Consider the following 23761-nt stretch of genomic DNA (forward strand, 5'->3'; position numbering starts at 1 on the left):
AAAGCGACATAATCACAACCCCTTTGGGGATATGTTCCTGTAACTTTAAAGGTTAAAAATTTTAGATATTTTTTTGAACCCTTTTGATAACGTTGGAATATTTAAAATAAACAGGATTCCATATTAAAGAACCGTATTCCAATTTGGATCTAACTAAGCTCATATACATAGCATTTAGTGCTGATAGATTATAGAAACTTTTGCAGTTGCGAATAATGAAACCATATGAGCGATATGCCGAGGAAACAATAGAATTAATGTGATAGTTAAATGTTAGTTGACAGTCCATGTAAATACCCAGATCTTTGATACAATTAGTTCTTTCTAGTACAACATTATCAATTTCATATGGAAACATCAAATTATTATATTTACGACTAAAAGTAAGAATCTTACATTTAGATTTGTTTAGGTGAAGTTGGTTTTGTAGACACCAATTATGTAATAAATTAATCTGTGTTTGCAACATAACACAATCTTCTAAGGTATTAATTGTTACATATAATTTCAAGTCATCCGCAAACATCAGCTTATTACAATCTAAGGACTCACTCAAATCATTAATAAATAATAAAAATAGCAATGGGCCTAAATTCGATCCTTGCGGGACTCTACTAGTTGCAGTATATATTTCTGAACTATAGCCATTATAATAAACATACTGTCTGCGTTGCGACAGGTAAGACTTGAGAAGCTGGAAATAAGTATTGTTAATTCCCATCGAAGAAAGTTTTTGTAATAATATTCGATGGTTTATCTTGTCGAATGCTATTGAGAAGTCAGTGTAAACTGCATCAATTTGCCCCCTTGCGTCAAGTGATTTACATAAATACTGACTAAATACTGCAAGATTACTAGTAGTGGATCTTGCGCTCATGAATCCATAGATATAAGATTCCTAGTGTAGCGTTTGAAAAAACTCCAACATTAATTTAATATCCCAATTCCCAAAAAGAATGCCTATTTTTTTAATTTATTTTGTGAAGTTCAATATCATTATAAGATCCCAAGCCGTCCCTGTATACAGCCATGAAGTATTGCATAACATTTCAATGTGTTACTATTTGTAAGAAATGGCTGATGCGTAGATGAACTTTCTAGAAGAAATGTTGAACTGAAAGTTGAGTTCTTGTCAACTAAGCATCCCTAAGGATCAAAATCGCTCGGTATTTCCGTCGTATTTTTCCCTATCAGTAGCTTCAGAGCGAAGCGCAAATTAGTCCAGCTTTACGTCCCAAGGTGATAGCATCTCCTCGGCTGGTACTCGCTCGAATTAGGGCGTAGTCCCTTTGTTCCCCGCCGGTAAAATGTAGAATGGTCGCTGTGAAGATCTGAATGTGTGGTGAGTGCTCTGAGAGGATTTTTTTCCACATATAGTGTTGGATTTAATGGAAAATCGAAGCCTCTTGAGAGTCAAACACGCAGTTCTACAAACCGGCATTGTTGCCCATTTTTTCCTGTGTTATGTATGATGGTCAAGCCCTGATTTCATCGAAGAAATGTCGTTCCTGTTCCGTGATGTTTTGTTTCCAGTTCCCAGAAATGAAGTCTCCAAGTCCCCATTTGCCCTGAAATTGAAGAAAGAAGCCATGTCCTCCCCCTGCCCCCTGCCTCAGTTCGATGACCCTGTTTGTTGATGAACCCCTCCCCTGTAGTTTGTGACTGTGACGAAGAGTTTTTTTTTTGTTTTTAAGGTATGATACGTTTTTTAAATTTTACTAAATTTCAAGTGGATAAATTGCTGGTAAATAATTGTATAAAGAAATTTGCTTTCATAATGGTAAAAAAAGGCAGAGACTTATGACATTTGACAGCTACGTCAAATCTTGTGTTGAAATAAATAGGTCAAATTTTATTTGACATATACTGCCCAACAAGTTCAATTGTAATTGTTTTGTTTGTAATCATTGTAATCATTGTTTTTGTAGTAAAATTTTGAATAAACCTGGTAAGAGTTTAAAGTTTTGAATAAACGTTTTGTAAGTGTATCTACCATTTTATTTCTGTAACCTTGTTTTGGAAAAATTTTAACTAAATTCTAATGCAACTGTGTGTAAGTTTTAGTACAGAAGAAAGAATATGGCATAGAAGCCAGTAAAAGAAAAGATGTTGCCCAGTCTAACCCCAAAGAGGAATCAATGATGAATGTTCCCCCATTTGGTACCCCGTAAGTGAGAAAAAAGTCTTAGTAAGTACCCATATATGAACCAGAGGATTTGTTTCGAACGGCGTCCTTTTTTTAAATAGTAGAAAGATCCTCTAGTCAGAGTAAGTACCCTTTGTATTTGTTATGGTAGTTTAGTCATCTTAACACCCCTTCACCCTCCCTAACGAATCTACGACCTAGCTCCCGCACAACAAATGAGCTGCCGTCCTGCAACGAGGCTTTATGTGTCTGCTTCTTCTTCATTAGCCCCATTCTGACCCCCCAGTATTTTTATAGTTAGTTCTTTCCTTGTCCCCATAATGAGCAGACATGTAAAACTCTTCAAATGCCGCCCAACGTGTGTGGCTCGACTCATTTTTGGCCTCCTTCTGGCTCCAGTTGTTCGCAAAACGCTTCAACTGGCACCCAACGTGTCGGGCCCGTATCTTTTTTTGCCTCCCTCAGACCCCATTAGCATGTGCCCACTACCATGTCCTTTTAGCCTCCTTTCGGTCTCATTTGTACTACAACTGTTAGGCAGTGCCCGTCCCCTTGGGCAGCCGATCTCAGTTTGTGGTGCAGGTGTTTCCGATAACATGGAAGCTTGACTCGTGTCATGTTTTGTATGCCCATTGTTACAAGTCTAGCTTGTAGACATGTTCAACTAGTAGTTAGCCTATCTACTAGTCCCCAATGTCTTTAGCCACACCCCACTTAGTGTTACATTTGTAACGTACACCCTGAAGTTTGACCTGAGTAAATATCGCCCCAGTCTTCCCATGTAGTTTAGCCCAGATTCCTCTTGTCTTGCCCCCAGAAACTGTTTCATGTCTGTTAGTGCCCCCGAAACTGTTTCAGTCTGTTAGTCCCCATGAAAGAGCCCATTTTTGTAGGTTTTGTTGCAGAAGTTAATAATTTTTCCAAAGAGGTGTAAGTATGTACACATTTTGTTGTGATGTTGATTTGGTCATGCTGTTGATTGTATAGGCATGTACCATTTCATACATCATAGTGTATTTAACTTGTAACCCCATATGTATACTGGTATTGTATTGTAAGTATCGTAGAACAGAATTGTATGTTATTGTAGCGTACTAACTGTATTGTATTGATATTGTACCCATGATGAAAGCATTGATTTGAATTTTTTTGAAAATATTGATGAAATATATAGACAAACAGTTGAATAAAAAAGTAACGTAAAATTTTTTAGCCCCATTCTGACCCCCCAGTATTTTTATAGTTAGTTCTTTCCTTGTCCCCATAATGAGCAGACATGTAAAACGCTTCACTAGCAGATACATATATAGGATTGTACAAAATGGTTTCCAAGATTTTAGCAGCATTATTCAAAATAGAGATTGGTCTATAATTATTCACGATATTACGGCTATCTGATTTGTGAATAGGACAAACCTTGGCTATTTTCCAAGCATCCGGAAATGTTGACGTTTTTAAAATTAAGTTGAAAATTGTTTGTATTGGTTTTATTAAAACTTGCAGACAATCTTTAAAAAGAAATGATGGGATTGTATCTGGACATGACGTAAATTTGTTCTTTAACCTTTTTCTAGCTTCTAAAATCTCCTTTTCCGTTATTGGTTCACAACTAATATCCAACCAGGTACCCGGGTCAAAATTTAAATTAGACTCATCATTAATATCTGGTAAAGAATTGACTATTGCTTGAGAGTTATCAAATGATTCATTATTATAACACATATTTCCTGGAATTCTAGAAGTATTGTTTTTATGATTAACAAAAGACCAAAAATATTTTGGATCTTGTGTCAGCTTAATCTGTATATTTTGTAAATATAAACTGTATGCTTCCTTACACTTTTGTTTTATTTCTAATCTATATCTACTAAATTCATGGTAGTAAACAATATTCGTTCGTTTAAAAGTTTTATGTAGCTTGAATTTTTCTTTTATGAGTTTAATAATTTCTCCCGTATACCAAACTGGATATCGATGTTTATAATTTTAATAGACTGGAACACGTGTGTCAAGAATTTCATAAAATTTGTTGTAAAAATTTCCTACCGCTTCATCAACTGTAAGACAGTAGTTGTCTAAAAAGTTCCAATTTGTATAAATAAAATTATTATAAAGGTCAAGATAGTTCGCTTTTTAAAGTTATATGTTTTGTTCTTAATATTTGAGTTAAAATTATTACGTTTTTTAATAATATCCTTTAATTCAATTGACCGAGATGGATGATAAATATCTTCATTCACCAAAGGTATAAAATCCCTAGTTACCGTACAGTTTATATTACTAATAATCTAAAATTACCATTTAAAATATCATTAGACTGCTTCATATTTAAAAAATCTAGCATATTCATTAGTGAACGAGTTTTGTTATCACCCATATCATTATCAATAAATGTTGGACAATTAAAATCGCCTACAATAATAACTTGTTCAGAGTTTAAAACATCCAAATTTTCAAACGATTCAAGGAAATTTTCAAAATATTCTAACGAAATAGATAGGGGTATGTAAACGACAGCTATATGAAATGTGCTAAAAGGAGCAAAACATTTACAAACTAAACATATCAATCATAGGAAAAATATTATGTAGGTAAGTGGGATGTACCTACAACATCCGATTCTATTGTACTATCAACTGCAATTAAAATTCCACCACCAGATGTAAGTCCTAACTGATCTAGTTGACGATCATTACGATAGACATCATAGTTAGAAGGAAAAAATTCACTGGAGTTCACATCTGATTTTAACCAAGTTTCACTAAGCGCGATCACATTGTACTCACAGTCACTAACGTTAGAAGAGAAGATGTCGACTTTGGTGTTAAGACCTCTCACATTTTGATAGTAAACATATACGGAGTCATTAGAGTTACTGCTGGGTGCATTCAGTTTAACGGAATTATTTTAGGTACATTGCTAAAATATTTAATACGAACCTTTTCGCCAACTGAAAGCCTCAGAGTCAATTCTTCTTTTACTTTCTTATAGTATTCTATCTGTTTTGGAGTTCGATCAAATGAAATTGAAACAGCAGTCAATGATGGATTGGTCTTAATTTTTTTCGCGTTTTTGATAGCAAAAATAACCTGAGATTCATTATTTAATGTAATTTTTATAGGACCTTTCTTTTCAGGTGGAAATTTACCAAGTCGAAACGGTTTAAGGATGTTAATGTTGATGTTGGGATTAACTACGCCGAGTAGTTCCGCAACTTTGTTTCTGTCAGTATTATTCTTGATATCCGAGGCTTCATTATGATCTGGTTCATCAAGGCCATATATTATTAGATTGCATTTACGCTTTTGGTGTTCCGCTATCTCATTAACAATATCTTCAAAATTCGGCGCTATATCGGTATTACTCGGTTTGGGAGTGTTGCTGTGGATGGATTTCAGATCTTTAATTTCATCGCGAAGACTAACTATTAATGTTTTGAGCTCTTTGATGTCGTTTTTTATGTCTCTACATCCAATGCAAGACCAATCATAACCTTTATTCATTGCCACCGAGGCAATGATTTCCGAGGTCGAAACATCCACACAAGTGTTCTTAAACCACTTCTTGCAGATAGAGCATTGCAACATCTGTAATTTATCTTGAACTTTTGTATTACAGCAGGAACAAATATTGTTTGGCATCTTTCCGGAGTGACACGTCTTTGAACTAATATTAAATTTTTTGAACCAACTAACCTTATACTTCTCACAATCTGGCAATGTCGCTCAAAAAGTAATGAGTATTTTGTTAAAAAACTTTTTGCTAATGTTTGATGTCTCTGTTAGATTTAGTGATTTTAACCTAAAATGTAGATTTCCTTACCATGTATTTTTGACACTTACTATCACAACACTTAGGGCACTCTTTTTTAATGAAACTGATACAATTTCAATTAATTTAAGTTCCCTATTTACTACTAAAAAAGCTTTATTTTAGCTAGTTGAAATTCTTCACGTATATTCGGCACGATGCACCGAAATGGTGCACGTGAAATGGTATGGTATGGGGTGATCCCGATCTTTTTACCAAAAAAAAGTGGCCCACTTTATTTTGAGCGTAACTTGTTTACTTTTGATGCTAGAAATTTTTTTATAAAATAAAGATAAAGCTTTTAACACTTTTATTTGCGAAAAACCATCTAAAAACGTGGTTATTTTGTTGAAAAATGAACATATTCACTCACAAATAACTCGAAAAGTATTGACTTGATAAAAAAACTCAATTGAACAAAAGTTACTTAGAATTAGTCAGTTTATCGAATTCCGGACTTATTTTGGACGTATATTTTTCACCCCCTACAAGGGGTGAAATTCATTCCCAGGGCAAAAGCACACGTAGGCACGATATCAATTTTTTTCTTTGACTTTTTAGCTATTTGTATGCCAAATTTGATGTCAATCCAAGCGGTTCTTCAAAATTTCTAGGTTTTGCAATATTTTGCTGTTTAAGAACGTACTAATATATTTTCTGAGGTACAAACTGAAAAAATTCTATAGCCATGATTAATATTTACCATAAAATATATTCAAATATACTTACCCATCTTTTTTAACCTATCACAACTTGAGAGTTCTGAATTCGTCCTACTCGAATCCTCATCTAACCTTTCATATGGAGGGTCGTCCAAATCTTTGACACTCTCATAATTAGGATCGTTATGATTAACTGATTCATAATTAGGATCAGACTCACTGCTATTCGATTTAGAACCTTCATAATTTGGTTCTATGGAATGCTCACTTTGCATGCTTTCGTAATTTGGCTCATCTATTGCGTTGCACACCGACAAAGTATTATTCTTTTTGACGACTGAATAACCATCCTTTAAATCTTTGATTTTTGTATAAGCTGAACTATCACTGGCGTTTGATGTTCGATGCCGTAGTTCTTCGTAATTCGGATCGGTCTCGGAAGGAGCTCTGGAAAATTTGGAAAACGACTTTGAATTTTATACTAAATATATTGTTGAAAAGTTAAAATGGATTCAATATTTCATTTTAATAAAAAAAAGTAAGCGATAAAATCCTTTATAAAAGGTATATTTGTTAAAATCCCTATACAGGGCTACATCACAGAACAGAACTAGTTTTCGATCGGATGACCAATCATCATCTGTGTTTACCTAAAATGTGTATAACCTGATAAGATAATGCAAAGTACAGTCGGAAAAATGAAAGAATACCCATGAACTATCATATCAAGCACATATTTTAGATTTGCTGCCTTTTTCTATAAATAACAAACGAGAGAGATATATTATTAAGTGTTGTCTACAAAGCAAAAACGTTATCCAAGACATACGCAGTTACATATTTATAATTGACAGAGTGAGACGGCGATACAATTGTTCAACGTAGTTATATTAATTTAGTAGAAAATTTAAACTCACACTTGACTAATTCTGTACTTCTAATGTCATTCTTAGAAAAAACATTCAACACGAGTAGAGATAATGATTGTATAAACTACTATTCGAGTAATCGTGCTGGTCAACTATAATCTGACAGATTCGATTTCTGTCACTTTGACAGTGAAACTGGGTTGGGTTCGGTAGAGTTTATAAATTTTAATAATCAGTCGTATTTACTTGAATAAATTCAGTTCCTTTAAGAGCTATTTTGATATTATAGTGTATTTTTGGTTTAGTAAGTATTTATTTAATTAAAATACGTCAATAAAATTTGTAAGTAATCATCTGTAAATATGGTTAACTTCTGTCTATGAGTTCGCCAAACGTGTACCTATTACTCTGACTTTTCAATCATAGTGTATGAAGTTACAGATTAGTATATTTTTACGAATGTACATTTATTTGCAGATAATGTCTGGAAAATGATCTGGATACCTAATGATCTGAATTCATTAAGTTTACTTTCATTTTAATCACTTAATGCAGCTGACATAAACGACATTTTTTAAATTCCTGTTACTATTTACGTCCACTGGCAACTTTAACATGGAGAAATTCATAATACTATATTTGCTTACTCATTATTTTTGTATTATTAATCTATATCAAATAATTAATTACGCTAGTAATAGTAACATTTATCACCAATAAATATATATTATCAGAAAAAGAATAACATCACACAAATTTTTTGACACATTCTTACGTAGCGAAAAATCGTACGGTGGGGTAGTAGTCACATCCGTTTATTTTCAGTATTAACTTAGTTTAGACTTTGTTTTGACTAACAGGTCTCGGTGAGAATGAAAGAAGAGATTTCTATGATCAATTAGGAGACGTACTGAGTGATATTCCAGCAGAGGAGAAAGTTATAATAGGAGGTGATTTCAATGCACATGTGGGCCAAACCAAGGCAGGATATGAAACAATACATGGGGGATTAGGCTTTGGAACTAGAAATGAAGCTAGAGATGACATGCTTGAATTAGCAACAGCATTGGATATGGCGATTGTTAACACATTCTTTAAAAAGAGAGAAACTCAACTTATTACCTACAAAAGTGGACATCAATCCCAAATAGACTACTTCATGATAAGGAAAGAAGACATACGTGAATGCAAGGACTGCAAGGTAATAGTTAGTGAGACAGTAAGCCAACAACATAAGCTGCTTGTTCTGGACATCGAAGTAAAAAAGCGAAACTAAACAAAAATATCGGAGAGGACCACAAAAAATCAAGTGGTGGCTGCTGAAAGATGAGAAAGAAGGTCTATTCAGGAGAAGAATAGTAGAAAAAACATGTTGGAACATGAAAGGAAGCCCTAATAGAATTTGGAGAAAAATGACATTGGAGAGACTGTTATTGAAATACTTGGGAAAACGTCAGGAAAAAAGTTTGAGGATAAAGAGACTTGGTAATGGTCAAACGAAGTACAAGGAAAAATAAAAGAGAAGAGAAAATTATATAAAAAGTGGCAAGAAACCAGATCCGACACAGATCTTCAAAACTATATGGTGGCGAAAAAGGAAGTGAAAGTAGCAGTAGCAAAAGCCAAAGCAGAAGCGTATTCAAACCTATACGATCAACTTGATACCAGGGAAGGCGAAACGAAGATATATAAAATAGCCAAACAGAGAGCAAAGAAAGCAAAAGATTTTAATCAGATTAGATGTATCCGAGATGAAAATAATAAAATACTAGTTCACGAAAGGGATGTCAAAAATAGATGGAGAAAGTACTTTGACAGCTTATAAAATGAAGAATTTGACAGACAGCCCGTAGAGTCAACGGAGACAGTAGCAGCAATGGTCACCAAAATAACCAACGAGGAAGTGGCTCAAGCGCTTCAAAAAATAAAGAAAGGAAAAGCGGTAGGACCAGATGATATTCCTGGGGAAGTATGGAGAGCATTGGGAGAGACAGGAACAAGGTGGCTAGCAGGTCTATTTAATAGAATTATGGAAGTTGGACAAATGCCAGACGAATGGAGAAGCAGTATACTGGTACCTGTTTACAAAAACAAGGGAGATATACAACAATGTACAAACTACAGGGCCATAAAACTGCTTAGCCACACCATGAAAATATGGGAAAGAGTAATTGATAGACAGATACGTGAAGAGACCGAAATATCCGAGAATCAATTTGGCTTTATGCAGGGTAGATCAACAACAGATGCAATTTTCATTATAAGGAAGTTGATGGAAAAATACAGGAGTAAAGAAACAAACGCTCATATGGTATTCATTGATCTTGAGAAAGCATATGATAGAGTTCCTCGAGAGATTCTGTGGTGGGCACACAATAAGAAAGGAGTCCCTGGTGAATATGTAAAGATTGTGAGGGATATGTATGAGGGAGTAACGACTAGTGTTAGACAGGTGTGGGAGAGACTGATAAATTTCATGTGAAAGTAGGATTGCATCAAGGTTCTGTGCTTAGTCCGTATTTATTCTCATTCGTTTTGGACCAGATAACAGCGAAACTACAGGGTAACATTCCATGGTGCTTAATGTATGCTGATGATGTCGTGTTAGTAGGAAATAGTGACAGAGACTTGAACAAAAACTGGAACAGTGGAGACAAGCTCTGGAGGAAAAATGTTTAAAACTTAGTAGGACAAAAACAGAGTATTTGGAATGTTCATTTAAAGATGGAGCTACTACAAATAAAATGGTTTCTTTGGATGGTGAAATGATTGTGAAAAGCAATAGTTTTAAGTACCTAGGATCGGTATTACAGAGTAATGGAGAAATCGATGGAGATGCATGCAGTAGAATTAGGGCTGGATGGATGAAGAGGAAAGAAGCGAGTGATGTGTTGTGTGACAGAAAAATCCCAATGAAGCTGAACGAAAAATTCTATAAAACAGCCGTAAGACCAGCTATGATGTACGGAACTGAATGTTGGGCAGTGAAAAAGAAAGAGGAACAACGAATGCATGTGGCGGAAATGAGAATGCTTAGATGGATGAGTGGAGTGACAAAGAAGGATAAAATTAGAAATGAGTATATTAGGGGAAGTCTAGGTGTGGCACCAATTGATGCCAAAATGAGAGAGCATAGGTTAAGATGGTTTGGTCATGTTCAACGTCAAGACGTTAACCACCCAATACGAAGAATAGCTGAAGTGCAGATTCCTGGAAAGAGTAGGAGAGGAAGACCAAAGAAGACCTGGTGGGAGACGATAAGGCAGGACATGTTGGTAAAGGGGATTAACATTGATATGGCCCAAGATAGAACTGTGTGGAGAAATGCAATTAGGGAAGCCGACCCCGCATAGGGATAAGGTAAAGAGAATGATGATGAATACCAGAGGTTTAGATGACATATATATATATATATATATATATATATATATATATATATATATATGATTGTTAATATGTAATGACTGTTGGAATGTAATAAAATTTTTATTGGGGAATGCAGTCAATAAATATTTGGGCTATTCAGTGAAACACTTTGAACTTATTAGTCGAGCTTTCGAAAATTTTATTTTCTTTATCAAGACTATCTACAAATAAAAATGTTTAAATTTAGATAAAACTCAAAACAAAACTTAACTTACTGCTCGTGGTTACAAATTAATAATTATACAACTTATATAAAAACATGAAAATTTCTTAAAAGTAATATGTAAACGTAAAAATTTTGATAGTATGTCAATTCGACATCACTCAAAAAAATGTCGTTGGACTACTATAATAATTCGATAGGTTGGGAAAGAAATTAATGACATAATTTGTTGTAATTTATGATAGAAGAAATAAAAAAAAAATTTTATTTTAGGTAGAATTATTAGTAATATTTCAACAAATTTTAATAAGACAAAATGTTATTATAAATGATACTTAATTTATCAATGTCAGATCTCTTATTAATGCAATTTGATTTTTTTATCCAAACCATTTCTTTAAATTCTCTTTTGCGTAAATTATATATATAAAAATATATATATATATATATATATATATATATATATATATATATATATATATATATATATATATATATATATATATACAAACAAGTGGTTTATTAGGGTTGCAGTCAGAAGTTTGGCCAGGATATCAAAGAAACACTCTTTTGACTTTTTGTCTAGCTTTCGGGGTTGTTTGACCCCTTTATCAAGACTCTGTAATATAAAACAAAAATGTAAGTATTTTAAAATATTACATTGTTTTAGTAAACCTACTAGTCGTTGAGATTATTAAAGAGAAGCTTGATGATGCTCAACATTTCAAATTAACACAAATATTGAAAACAGAAAACAAAGGACACAATACATTTTAAAATTTTTGAATAATTAGCAGAAATACAATAATTATTCTGTCATGTTAACCTACTGATAATGTAAGTCAAAAACTCTGACACATAGAGAACAGAAAGAAGAAACAATCAAATTAAAAAGTATCAAATAAAAAAGTAATTAAGTGTTATGATTATTGTGGTTCTTTTTAAAACATCAGAGGCCCATACAAGGTGTGTTCAAATTCACTAACTGTACTTAAGAGTATGCAACTCATTATACGTCCATGTGTGTTTTGTAAAACAAACAAGTATTTTTATGTTTTGGTTTTTAATGTTGCGCAAGTAGATAACAATATATGTTGCTAAGTTTTTCTATATCTGATTTTTTATTTATACATGAGTTGCTAGATTTTATGCAACACATTTCCACAAAAACGCGTTTACAGTGGTTTGTTTCCCTTGCCAAAATACAGGAACCCTCGAAATTGAACTCATGTTTCAATGTTATAGCATGTTCTGTTAGTGCACATGCATTTATTTTGTTAACTTTTATGTCACTACGGTGACTGATGGCTCTACTATGGAAATTACGAGATGTTTCGCCAATGTACACGTTGTTACAATTGAAACAAGGTATAGAATATACAACATTCGAAGATTCCTGCATAGTGAAGGGATCCTTAGTTTTTGTGTATAACATAGACACCGTTTTCACATTCCTTGTTGCGATTTTTAAGCCATTCACATTTTTGAAAATGTTGAATAGCTTTGGTGTCAGATCAGGAATGTAGGGCAAGGAACCAAAAGTTATTTTGGGTGGTACTACTGATGTGTTGCCACTGTTGCCTGTCAGTTGTCGGACTTCATTATTATGACAATTTCGTCCGTCAGCTGATTGACAAGAAGGAGAACCAAAAATAAGTTTGTTTAGAAACCCTATGGGATAAGAATTTTCTAATAATATGGATCTCAGCTTTTTTAGTCCCCTATCCCTAAATTCCAGGTGCGACAATTTAGTGACTCTACTTTTTAAGGCCAAAACCAAGTTTGTTTTCATCTTAGATGGGTGTTGGGAATGAAAATTTATGAAACGGTTACTAAAACAAGGTTTGCGATACCACTCAGTCTTCAGAATGCCATCCCTGCCACGATGAATGAGCATGTCTAAAAAAGGAATCATATTATCCGCCTCCCTCTCAACCGTAAACTTAAGGTGTTCACATTGGTTATTAAAAGTGTTTAAAACATCAGTTACTTTGTTCTCTGGAACCGATAAAATCAAGTCATCTACATATCGTTTAATAAAAGGCATGTGAAAAGGTATCCTTTCTTTACACGTTGTTATAAGTTCATCCAAAACAAAATTACATAGGATGGGAGATATTTTACTGCCCATGGGGTTTCTAAACAAACTTATTTTTGGTTCTCCTTCTTGTCAATCAGCTGACGGACGAAATTGTCATAATAATGAAGTCCGACAACTGACAGGCAACAGTGGCAACACATCAGTAGTACCACCCAAAATAACTTTTGGTTCCTTGCCCTACATTCCTGATCTGACACCAAAGCTATTCAACATTTTCAAAAATGTGAATGGCTTAAAAATCGCAACAAGGAATGTGAAAACGGTGTCTATGTTATACACAAAAACTAAGGATCCCTTCACTATGCAGGAATCTTCGAATGTTGTATATTCTATACCTTGTTTCAATTGTAACAACGTGTACATTGGCGAAACATCTCGTAATTTCCATAGTAGAGCCATCAGTCACCGTAGTGACATAAAAGTTAACAAAATAAATGCATGTGCACTAACAGAACATGCTATAACATTGAAACATGAGTTCAATTTCGAGGGTTCCTGTATTTTGGCAAGGGAAACAAACCACTGTAAACGCGTTTTTGTAGAAATGTGTTGCATAAAATCTAGCAACTCATGTATAAATAAAAAATCAGATATAGAAAAACTTAGCAACATATATTGTTATCTACTTGCGCAACATTAAAAACCAAAACATAAAAATACTTGTTTGTTTTACAAAACACACATGGACGTATAATGAGTTGCATACTCTTAAGTACAGTTAGTGAATTTGAACACACCTTGTATGGGCCTCTGATGTTTTAAAAAGAACCACAATAATCATAACACTTAATTACTTTTTTATTTGATACTTTTTAATTTGATTGTTTCTTCTTTCTGTTCTCTATGTGTCAGAGTTTTTGACTTACATTATCAGTAGGTTAACATGACAGAATAATTATTGTATTTCTGCTAATTATTCAAAAATTTTAAAATGTATTGTGTCCTTTGTTTTCTGTTTTCAATATTTGTGTTAATTTGAAATGTTGAGCATCATCAAGCTTCTCTTTAATAATCTCAACGACTAGTAGGTTTACTAAAACAATGTAATATTTTAAAATACTTACATTTTTGTTTTATATTACAGAGTCTTGATAAAGGGGTCAAACAACCCCGAAAGCTAGACAAAAAGTCAAAAGAGTGTTTCTTTGATATCCTGGCCAAACTTCTGACTGCAACCCTAATAAACCACTTGTTTGTTGATATTGACAGTCACTAATATCCAGTATTTCTTATATATATATATATATATATATATATATATATATATATATATATATATATATATATATATATATATATATATACCTAGAACTATGTATAAAAGTACGATGAATTCGCTCTTTTTTAAAAGCTTCCTTAAGTTTAATCAGTTACCTGCAGCTGTAAAAAAATGTACTAGTCTCAATAATTTCAAAATATTGCTTAAACAACATATCAAAAATTTATAGTGTACTTTCTTTTCTTTATATTGTATGTATATTAGATTTTTTCTATTTAAATAAATATCTATCTATCTATCTACAACTGATCCGTCATAGGAACATAGAAGTAAAATGTGAAATTAAACATGGATGTTCCAATTTCCATGATCTAGGTACCATTGAGCTCGAATCTGACTTGTTCACATCATGACTGTATGGTGGCAAGTGGCTGTGATAGCGGAAATTCTGAACGATGACATGACAGATAGTTCCACAGGAAGTTAAAATTTCCTTGTTAGTTATGTGAACTCTATTGTAAAGCTTGTTAAATTACGAACAGTGACAACAGTCACTCCCACTGTAGTAAATAATCCGTTAAAATGAAAATAAACTTGATGTAATAGTTAGAATGTTTGCAATGAAAGTGGTAGGCAAACCACATTACACGTTGGATCGAAACTGAGAAACGATATTAAGCCCTCTTGTGTGTACACCTGGGGTTTAGAAAAGCAATTTTATGTTGATCGTATGATTTAAGTTATCGATTTTATTTGAATAGTTGGTAGTTGTTGGAGTATGTGTAAGTTCAATAAAAGATCACAGTGGGGATGACAGAAGTGTAAAAATGTCTCATAATCTAGAAGTGATGTATAAAACAAGCTAAGACTCAGGCGACTAATTCCCAAGGACCCCGCAGGCTACTCTGAACTCTAAGGGTTCGACAAAACAAACCGTCATATGATGTAGTTAACCAAAGGGAGAGGGTGAAGTGTAAGAAGTTTATGAGATTAATAATAAAAATGTGACATGAACGGGACCCAGAAAGAGTAGTGAGACTATTAGATTTGGTTATAGTATGAATAGATGGGGTGAAAATAGTCATGGATAGTATATAGATGAAAATTTAGAGATGGAGATGTATGTGGATGATGATAGCAGATGATAGTTTATATGTGTATCACTAAATATATGATAGTGGTTTAATAGATAGAGATGAAAAAAGAAAGAAAATCATTGTTGATTGTACCAAATCAACTGTAAACGTGACTATATGAAAGTGCAGGAAGTAATAAAGGGGTGGAAAGTAATATTGTAATTAAGAAAGGAGTTAAAAAAGAGTTGTCGATGAAGTGGATGGAAGTCCCGGTTGAACGAAACATGGCGGTTGACACAGTTCGGACTTTTTTGTTTTTCTTTGATTATTTCTAGGTCCTCGGACAAGTCCAACTTTAAGAAGTTTTCCGTGGGATGTTGTGCAGAAGAGAGACGTCATCTGGGATATTCAGATTATGATTTTTCTGTTTAAGATGTTGTGAAAAGGTAGAGGTGTTCTCTCTTTTGGTGTGTTCAAGAGAGCGAGAAGCAAGTGATCTACAAGTTCTTCATATGTAAGTGGCATCACAGTCAGAACATTGTAGTTTATAAACACCACTACGATTCATATAGTTGATACTATCTTTGGAGTAGGATAGAGACTGTCCTAAGTTGTTGTATACCTTAAAAGAAATTTGAATGTTATCTACTGATCTTTTTATAATATTTGAAATATCCCCAGATAGTCTATCTTCGTGGAATGGTATGGAAGCATAAGTAGGTTTGGTTGTCAAATCCCTAGGGAACGCAGCATGTCTTAAGACCTTGAGCTGTCTTTTATGAACGAGCTTGCTTATGATGTGTGGATCGTAACCGTTATTGAAAGCTATTTTACTAAACTAATGATATCAAAAATAAACGAACAACATTCAATATCGTTATTATAAACTTAACCGCAAAATTTTGCACCACCAATAATTATTATGCCCATGTTTGAATGTATCGCACTCAGCGATAGTTTGAACAGATTGACTTCTTCTTCTTTACGTACCATCTCCGAGACGAAGGTTGGCAATCATCATTGCTATTCTAACTTTTGACACTACAGCCCGAAAGAGTTCAGTTGAGCTGCATCCAAACCATTCTCTGAGGTTTCTCAGCCAGGACATTTTTCTTCTACCTATGCTGCGCCTTCCTTGAATCTTTTCCTGTATTATTAAGTTTAGGAATTCATATCTCTCATCACATGTTATATGACCCAGATATTGTAGTTTTCTTATTTTGATGGACTACAATATCTCACTGTTCTCTATTCTTCTTAGTACTTCTTAAATGGTTATTATGTCTGTCTTGTTTATTAAGAGTCCCGAAAAATTAGAGAAAATGGAAAAAAACTAAGTCTAAACAAACACAGTGGACAGATAAATACGGAAACGAATAAGGCACGAAATATGATTATGATAGGACAATGGAATGTTAGAGGGACTTTTGAAGTAGGGGCACTAAAAAATTTATCAGATACATTGGAGAAATATGAGATAGATATTGCAGCTATACAAGAAACTAAACAAAAAGAAAATTTCTGCATAGATGTGGGAAGCTATGTATTCTTCAACAGTGGAGACAATGAACGTATATTTGGAGTTGGATTCCTTATAAAGAAAAAATTTGCCAGTCTGGTGATAGATTTTGAGGCAGTCACAAGCAGATTATGCAAAATAAGAATGAGGGGAAAATACAGAAAAATATCCCTTATAAATGTACATGCACCAACGGAAAATACAGAAGAAGATGTTAAAGATAGCTTTTATGAACAGTTAGAGCATCTGTTCTACCAAATACCATCATACGACACAAAAATAATTGTAGGAGATTTCAATGCCAAGATTGGCAGAGAGGACGTATACAAACAAATAACAGGGGGAAAAAGTAAACACAGGGAGAGTAACCTGAATGGAAAAAGAGTAATAGAATTTGCTTTCGAACACAATATGCGAATTATGAGCACTTATTTCGACCACAAAGAAATCCATAAAGGTACCTGGGTATCACCAGATGGACAAACAGTAAATCAAATAGATCATTTGCTAATAGAAGCCAAACATGCAAGAGCCATACAAGATAGCCGAAGTTATAGAGGTGCAGATGCAAATTCTGATCACTTTTTGGTCAAAGTCAAAATGGAGCAAATAATTCCCACAATCCCTAAGAATAGTTGCACAAAAATGAAAAGATATAACGGTGCACTACTTCAGAATGAAGAGGTTAAGAAAAAATTCAAGCAGAAAATTGAACAGAAAATAGAAAGCCAGACAACAGTAGATGATATAGAAAGCAGATGGGTACAGCTAAGGGGAAACATTCAAGAGGCAGCCGACTTAGTATTACTAAGAAAAAGACAAAGTAAACAAACAGACTGGTACGATGAAGATTGTAAGAAAGCAATTAGGGAGCGAAATAAATCCAGAATAAACAGCATAATGAGAAATAATGAAGAAAGTAAACAAGCCTATGCTGAAAAAAGACGGGAAGCAAAGAAGATCTGTAGAAGAAAGAAACGGTTAAATCTAGAGCAGAAATTAGACCGAATTGAAGAAGATTTTTTAAATAAACAAGTCAGGAATTTCTACCAAGAAATAAAACGCGACCGAACCCAGTACAAAACCGCATCAAGATATTATAAAGATGAAGAGGGAAATCTGATAGGTGGAATAGATGAAAAATTAAGAAGATGGGCCAATTATTTCCAGAATATATTATGCACAGACGATCAAGACGAAATAGAGCAAATGCAACTACCACATGAAGAAGAAAGAGACCCAAATGTGAATGAAGAAGTACCTACCAAGGAAGAAATTATAGATATCATAGAAAACTTAAAAAACAACAAAGCACCGGGAGAAAACGGTATCATTGCAGAGTTTTTAAAAGATGGTGGCGAAGGGCTTCAAGAAGAAATCACCGAGTTAATATGCGAAGTGTGGATCAAAGAAAATATACCCAATCAGTGGAAAGAAGCTATCCTATGTCCTGTACATAAAAAAGGAGACGTTACAGATTGTAGAAATTACAGGGGAATAGCTCTACAAGATACAGTATATAAGATTCTGGCCATATTAATTAGAAATAAAATTAAAACAAAAGTGGAAAATTGTCTAGGTGAATATCAAGCGGGTTTTAGAGCACAAAGATCGGTAATAGACCAAATTTTTGCAATGAAACAAATTTTATCTAGCTCATATGAATTCAACCTAGCATTAAATATGTTATTTATTGATTTTAAACAGGCATACGATACCATAAAAAGAAGTAAAGTATATGAAACACTAGAATATTTTGAATTTCCACCAAAAATAGTAAGATTGACTAAATGCATACTTAGTGACACTAAAAGTAAAATTATGATAGAAGAACGGGTTTCGGATAGCCTTATCACCAATAGAGGCCTGCGACAAGGTGACCCGTTATCAACAGATTTCTTCAATTTAATTTTAGAGAAGATTATACGAGAATGCAATATCTATACTAAAGGCACAGTTTATCATCACAGGCATCAATGTGTAGCATACGCAGATGATATTACCTTAATAACAAGGAGACCTGCAGAATTAAGAGAAATCTTCAATAGACTAGAAAGAACAGCCAAGGAATATGGTTTAGAAATAAACGAAGAGAAAACGAAATATATGGTGATGAAGGGAAATGAAAATCATCTGGGACAGTCCTTTAAGATACAAAGCCCAAGTAAAGAATATAACTTCGAAATTGTCGGCCAATTCGATTACTTGGGAGTAACACTAACAAATAGGAACGAAGAGAACCAAGAAATAGCAAAAAGAATGGCGAAAGGTAGTAAGAGTGCTGGAAGTCTAAATAAGATACTGAGGTCGAAGATAATATCCAGAAAAGCAAAAAAAACGAATATATACAACAGTTATCCGACCTACGGTACTCTATGCTAGCGAGACCTGGACATTAAATAAAGATATGGAAGTAAAATTAGATAGATGGGAACGAAAGATCCTCAGAAGGATATATGGAGGTTTAAAAGAGGGGAATATCTGGCGAAGAAGAACGAATGAAGAAATAATGCAAATATATGGACAACCAAAAATAACAACACTCGCCAAAATTCAAAGATTAAGATGGCTTGGGCATATAGCAAGAATGGAAGAAGGAAGAGTTCCCAATCAACTAATAAACACGGAGACTGGTACAAAAAGAAAAAGAGGACGCCCCCGAAGAAGATGGTTGGAGTCTGCAAAAGAAGATTTGAAGTCGCTGAGGGTACAAGATTGGAAAAACCTAGCACAAGACAGAAAGAAATGGAAGAAAACAATTGAAGCCTTGGGCCCCTAAGGCCTGTTGAGCTGAACTATATATATCTCTCATCACATGTTATATGACCCAGATATTGTAGTTTTCTTATTTTGATGGACTACAATATCTCACTGTTCTCTATTCTTCTTAGTACTTCTTAAATGGTTATTATGTCTGTCTTGTTTATTAAGAGTCCATGTCTTCACACCATATAAAAGAACAGCAAATACATAACACTTTTGTACTCGTTTTCTACGACCCCTTTTCTAGTAACATTAATGGATTCCGTTAATTTTTTGTTATTATTTTAGATTTTTTTTGGTATTTATATTGTTGGGCAACAGTTTTCTCTAACTTCTCTTTTAAACTTAAACCGGTGAAAAAAAAATGTTTTTCTGTTGTTAAGTTTGAGACACACAGTTTGTAGGGAGGAAAATACGATCTATATTATACTGGCCAAAATATAATAAGTATTTAAAAACAGTTTCGCAATATTCCCTCGTTGAAATATGATCGATCTAGAATCTAGAAAGTTTAAGTAATCTGCAGAGGATCCACATCTCGACTGATTAAATGTAGTTTTATTTTACTCCTTGTCTACAGGATTTTTGCACGATATAGCAGCAATTATTGAATGCGTAAAATATTACATTAATATTGCATGCATGATAAAAATAAACATAGACACTAATATGGAAATTGACCCGAACATGGAAATCGCATCATCAAACATGTCCGTTTTATGACACATGTATAAAATGGTTTCAAAGTAATGAGAATAGAAAATTTAAAATATTAAAGTGGAATTGAAATTATGCATAAATAATTAAAAAAGTAACATACCTATCTTTAAGTACCTCATAGCCTGGGTCAGAACTAGGTACACTTTCAGGCCCATTAATGCTAGCATATCCAGGATCGTTATTACTTTTAATTTTTTCGTATCCTGGATCACTCGTTCGTCTTGGAGACTTTTTTAAAGTCTCATAGTTGTGATCTTTGTACCTCTTTTCGTGTAACTTGCTCTCCAGTGACGATCTTATACTACCTACATTTGTACTTTCTGGTGTAACACTTCGTTTTTCTACTTTTTCCAGATTGGCATCTTCCTTCTTGGTCTTGTGTACCTTGGCATATAGGTCATCAAGGTTTCTTATGGACTGCGGTTTATCAATATGAAAGTCAAAATTGGAAACAGCCGGTGGTGGTGGAAGAGGGGAGTTGGCTTGTCGTTTTTCGGGTTTTGGTGAACCTAAATTGGCTATGGAACTTGAAGATGACGCTGTAACAATATTTTCAATATATTTATATTAATGTCAAAAACGCGGTGAAAAGTTGATGAAAAAAAAAAAGTTCTTCTGAATGTTGAAGAAGAAATGTTTAAGTAATATTCAATTATATATTTATTTTACTAAACGAGATATATAAAATATTAATTATAAAATCTAAATATTTATTTTAAGATAAAATATTTATTTTATCTCCACGAGATCAATAGTGCCACATCAACTACAAAACAGTAAACACTAATGATGGCGTCCCCCGGAAACGGCTAATCCTTCTGACACCGGCCCAAACCAAATCAGATGGCAAACATCAAGCCACAACGGTTCTTCTTAGAGCCAGCAATGACAGTAGCGAGCATAAATATTGAGGACATCACTACAGCAAAACAAGACATCGTATCAGAATTCTGCAAAAATACGAAATGTGAGGTATTGTGCATCCAGGAAACCCATAGAGACCTAACTGCAGTTAGACCAAAATCTCAGGTATGAAACTATTTGCGGAGATACCACACAATAAGCATGGCAGCGCGGTATTTGTGAGAACTCAAACCACAGTCTCATCTGTGGGAATAACGAATGTAAACGGTATAGAGGTAATAACCACTGAGATCGGAAAATGCACAATAACCTCGGTATGCAAGCCCCCAAACCAGCTTTTTATATTTTCACCCCCCACTAACTTCCAATCACAACCGAATCAGCTTCTATTGGGAGACTTTAACAGTCACAGTTCACTCTGGGGCTATGCAGACTAGGATGCAAATGGAGACGCAGTAGAAGCATGGGCTGAAATGAGTGGCCTCACGCTAATCCATGATCCTAAACTTCCACCACCTTTTCAGAGCAAAGTTTGGAAAAGAGGATATAACCCGGATATCTGTTTTTCAAATAATAAACTCGAAGACCGATGTACCAAAGTAGTTTATGGCCCCATACCAAAAACTCCCATCATACATGGGACAGAATGTCCCAGTACAGAACAATTTCCTTAATAAGCCACACACTTAATATATTCCTCAAAATAATACACGGAAGACTGTACAAAAAATAGAAGAAGATATAGATGATACCCAGTTTGGATTCAGAGGAGGACTAGGAACGAGAGAGGTTCTGTTCGCTTTTAACGTTCTCACCAAAGACGACTAGATATGAACCAGGATCTATATGTCTGCTTTATAGATTATCAAAAGGCTTTTGATAGAGTACGACATCATAAACTCGTAGAACTTTTAAAAGAAAAGGATGTGGACAGTCGAGATATACGGGTTATTGTCAATCTGTACTGGAACCAAAAAGCAAAGGTTAAAATCGAAAATGTCGAAACTGAAACCATAGAAATTAAAAGAGGTGTTAGACAGGGTTGCGTGTTGTCTCCATTGTTATTCAATCTGTACAGCGAAGCTATTTTTAAGGAAGCAATATCAGAGGAAGAACAGGGTATATCTATAAACGGAAAAATCTTGAACAACATAAGATTCGCAGACGACACCGTTACTTTTGCAGACAGTGTAGAAGCACTGCAACGATTAGTAAATAGATTACATCTAGTCAGTATAAAATATGAACCACAAATGAACGTTAAGAAAACTAAGTTCATTATTAATTCTAAGCAACATACAGTAGGAAGGCTAGAGATCGAGGAAAAGCATGTAGAAAGAATAAATAGAGAAATCAGGACACGCATCGAAATTTCAAGAAAGGCATTCATAAAAATGAAAAAAATGTTTGTTAATCGAGACCTTCCTCTGGAGCTGACAATAAGAGCCTTAAGATGCTACGTGTTCTCGACTTTGTTGTATGGAATGGAAAGCTGGACACTGAAAGTAGACAACAAAAAGAACTTAGAAGCATTTGAGATGTGGTGCTATAGAAGGATTTTGAAAATACCATGGACCCAACGAGTTACGAATGCAGAAGTGCTAAGACGGCTACAAAAGGATTGCGAGGTGATAAAGAACGTCAAAACAAGAAAGCTGGAATATTTGGGTCACATTACTAGAGGTGCGAAATATTAGATATTTCGGCTCATAATGCAGGGCAAAAGTAAGGGGAAAAGATCCATAGGTAGAAGAAGAATTTCCTGGCTGAGAAACTTAAGAGAATGGTATAGTTGCAGCTCAGTAGATTTTTTCAGAGCCGCCGCCAATAAGGTACGGATAGCTGTGATGAGAGCCCACCTCCGATAGGAGAAGGAACTACAAGAAGAAGAAGACCAAAAACTCAGCATAGACCAATTGGTATAAATATCTTTCCAATTGTCAGGCTACAAATTATTCCATTCAGAAGGAGATTTAACTTCAAAAAGGCAAACTGGCAAAAGTATGCAGACATGCTAAATTCTGAGCTGTTACGTCTTGAACCAAAAGTAGAGAACTACGAAAAATTTGTAGAGGTAATAAAAAACGTGTCTAGAAAAGCTATCCCCAGAGGATGTATGCAACAATATGTTCCCGGGATGTCCAGCGAGTCTAAAGAACTAATGAGAACATACGAAACCCTCTATTCCACTGACCCTTTTAGCCAAGAAACGCTTGACTGCGGAGCAGTCCTACTCTAACAGCTAAGTCAAGCCAGAAAGGAAAAGTGGATTAAAATCCTGGAAAAAAATGGACATGACACATATGTAGTAGTAAATATCATGGAACCTTGTAAAAAAAACTTAGCGGTGATCCAAAAGAACACAAACCACTTTGCAAGGATACAGCAAAACTAGTTGCTACTCAACTCTTTATGAATCGAAG

The 23761-nt window shown here is 34.3% G+C and overlaps 1 protein-coding gene across 4 annotated transcripts in view; it reads right to left on the bottom strand.

The window, feature by feature from the left end:
- LOC126879629 (uncharacterized) overlaps nt 1–23761 on the bottom strand; it is a 442662-nt gene that overhangs the window by 304909 nt on the left and 113992 nt on the right. For all 4 annotated transcript variants that reach the window (XM_050642814.1, XM_050642813.1, XM_050642815.1 and 1 more), the window contains 2 exons: nt 20575–21013; nt 6686–7065 (listed from right to left, as the gene is read on the bottom strand). In XM_050642814.1, coding sequence (XP_050498771.1) covers nt 6686–7065; nt 20575–21013 — 819 coding nt within the window. The remainder of the gene's footprint in view (nt 1–6685; nt 7066–20574; nt 21014–23761) is intronic.

This window comes from Diabrotica virgifera, chromosome 2 (assembly GCF_917563875.1).
Source record: "Diabrotica virgifera virgifera chromosome 2, PGI_DIABVI_V3a".
In the NCBI taxonomy this organism is placed as follows: Eukaryota; Metazoa; Arthropoda; class Insecta; order Coleoptera; family Chrysomelidae; genus Diabrotica; species Diabrotica virgifera.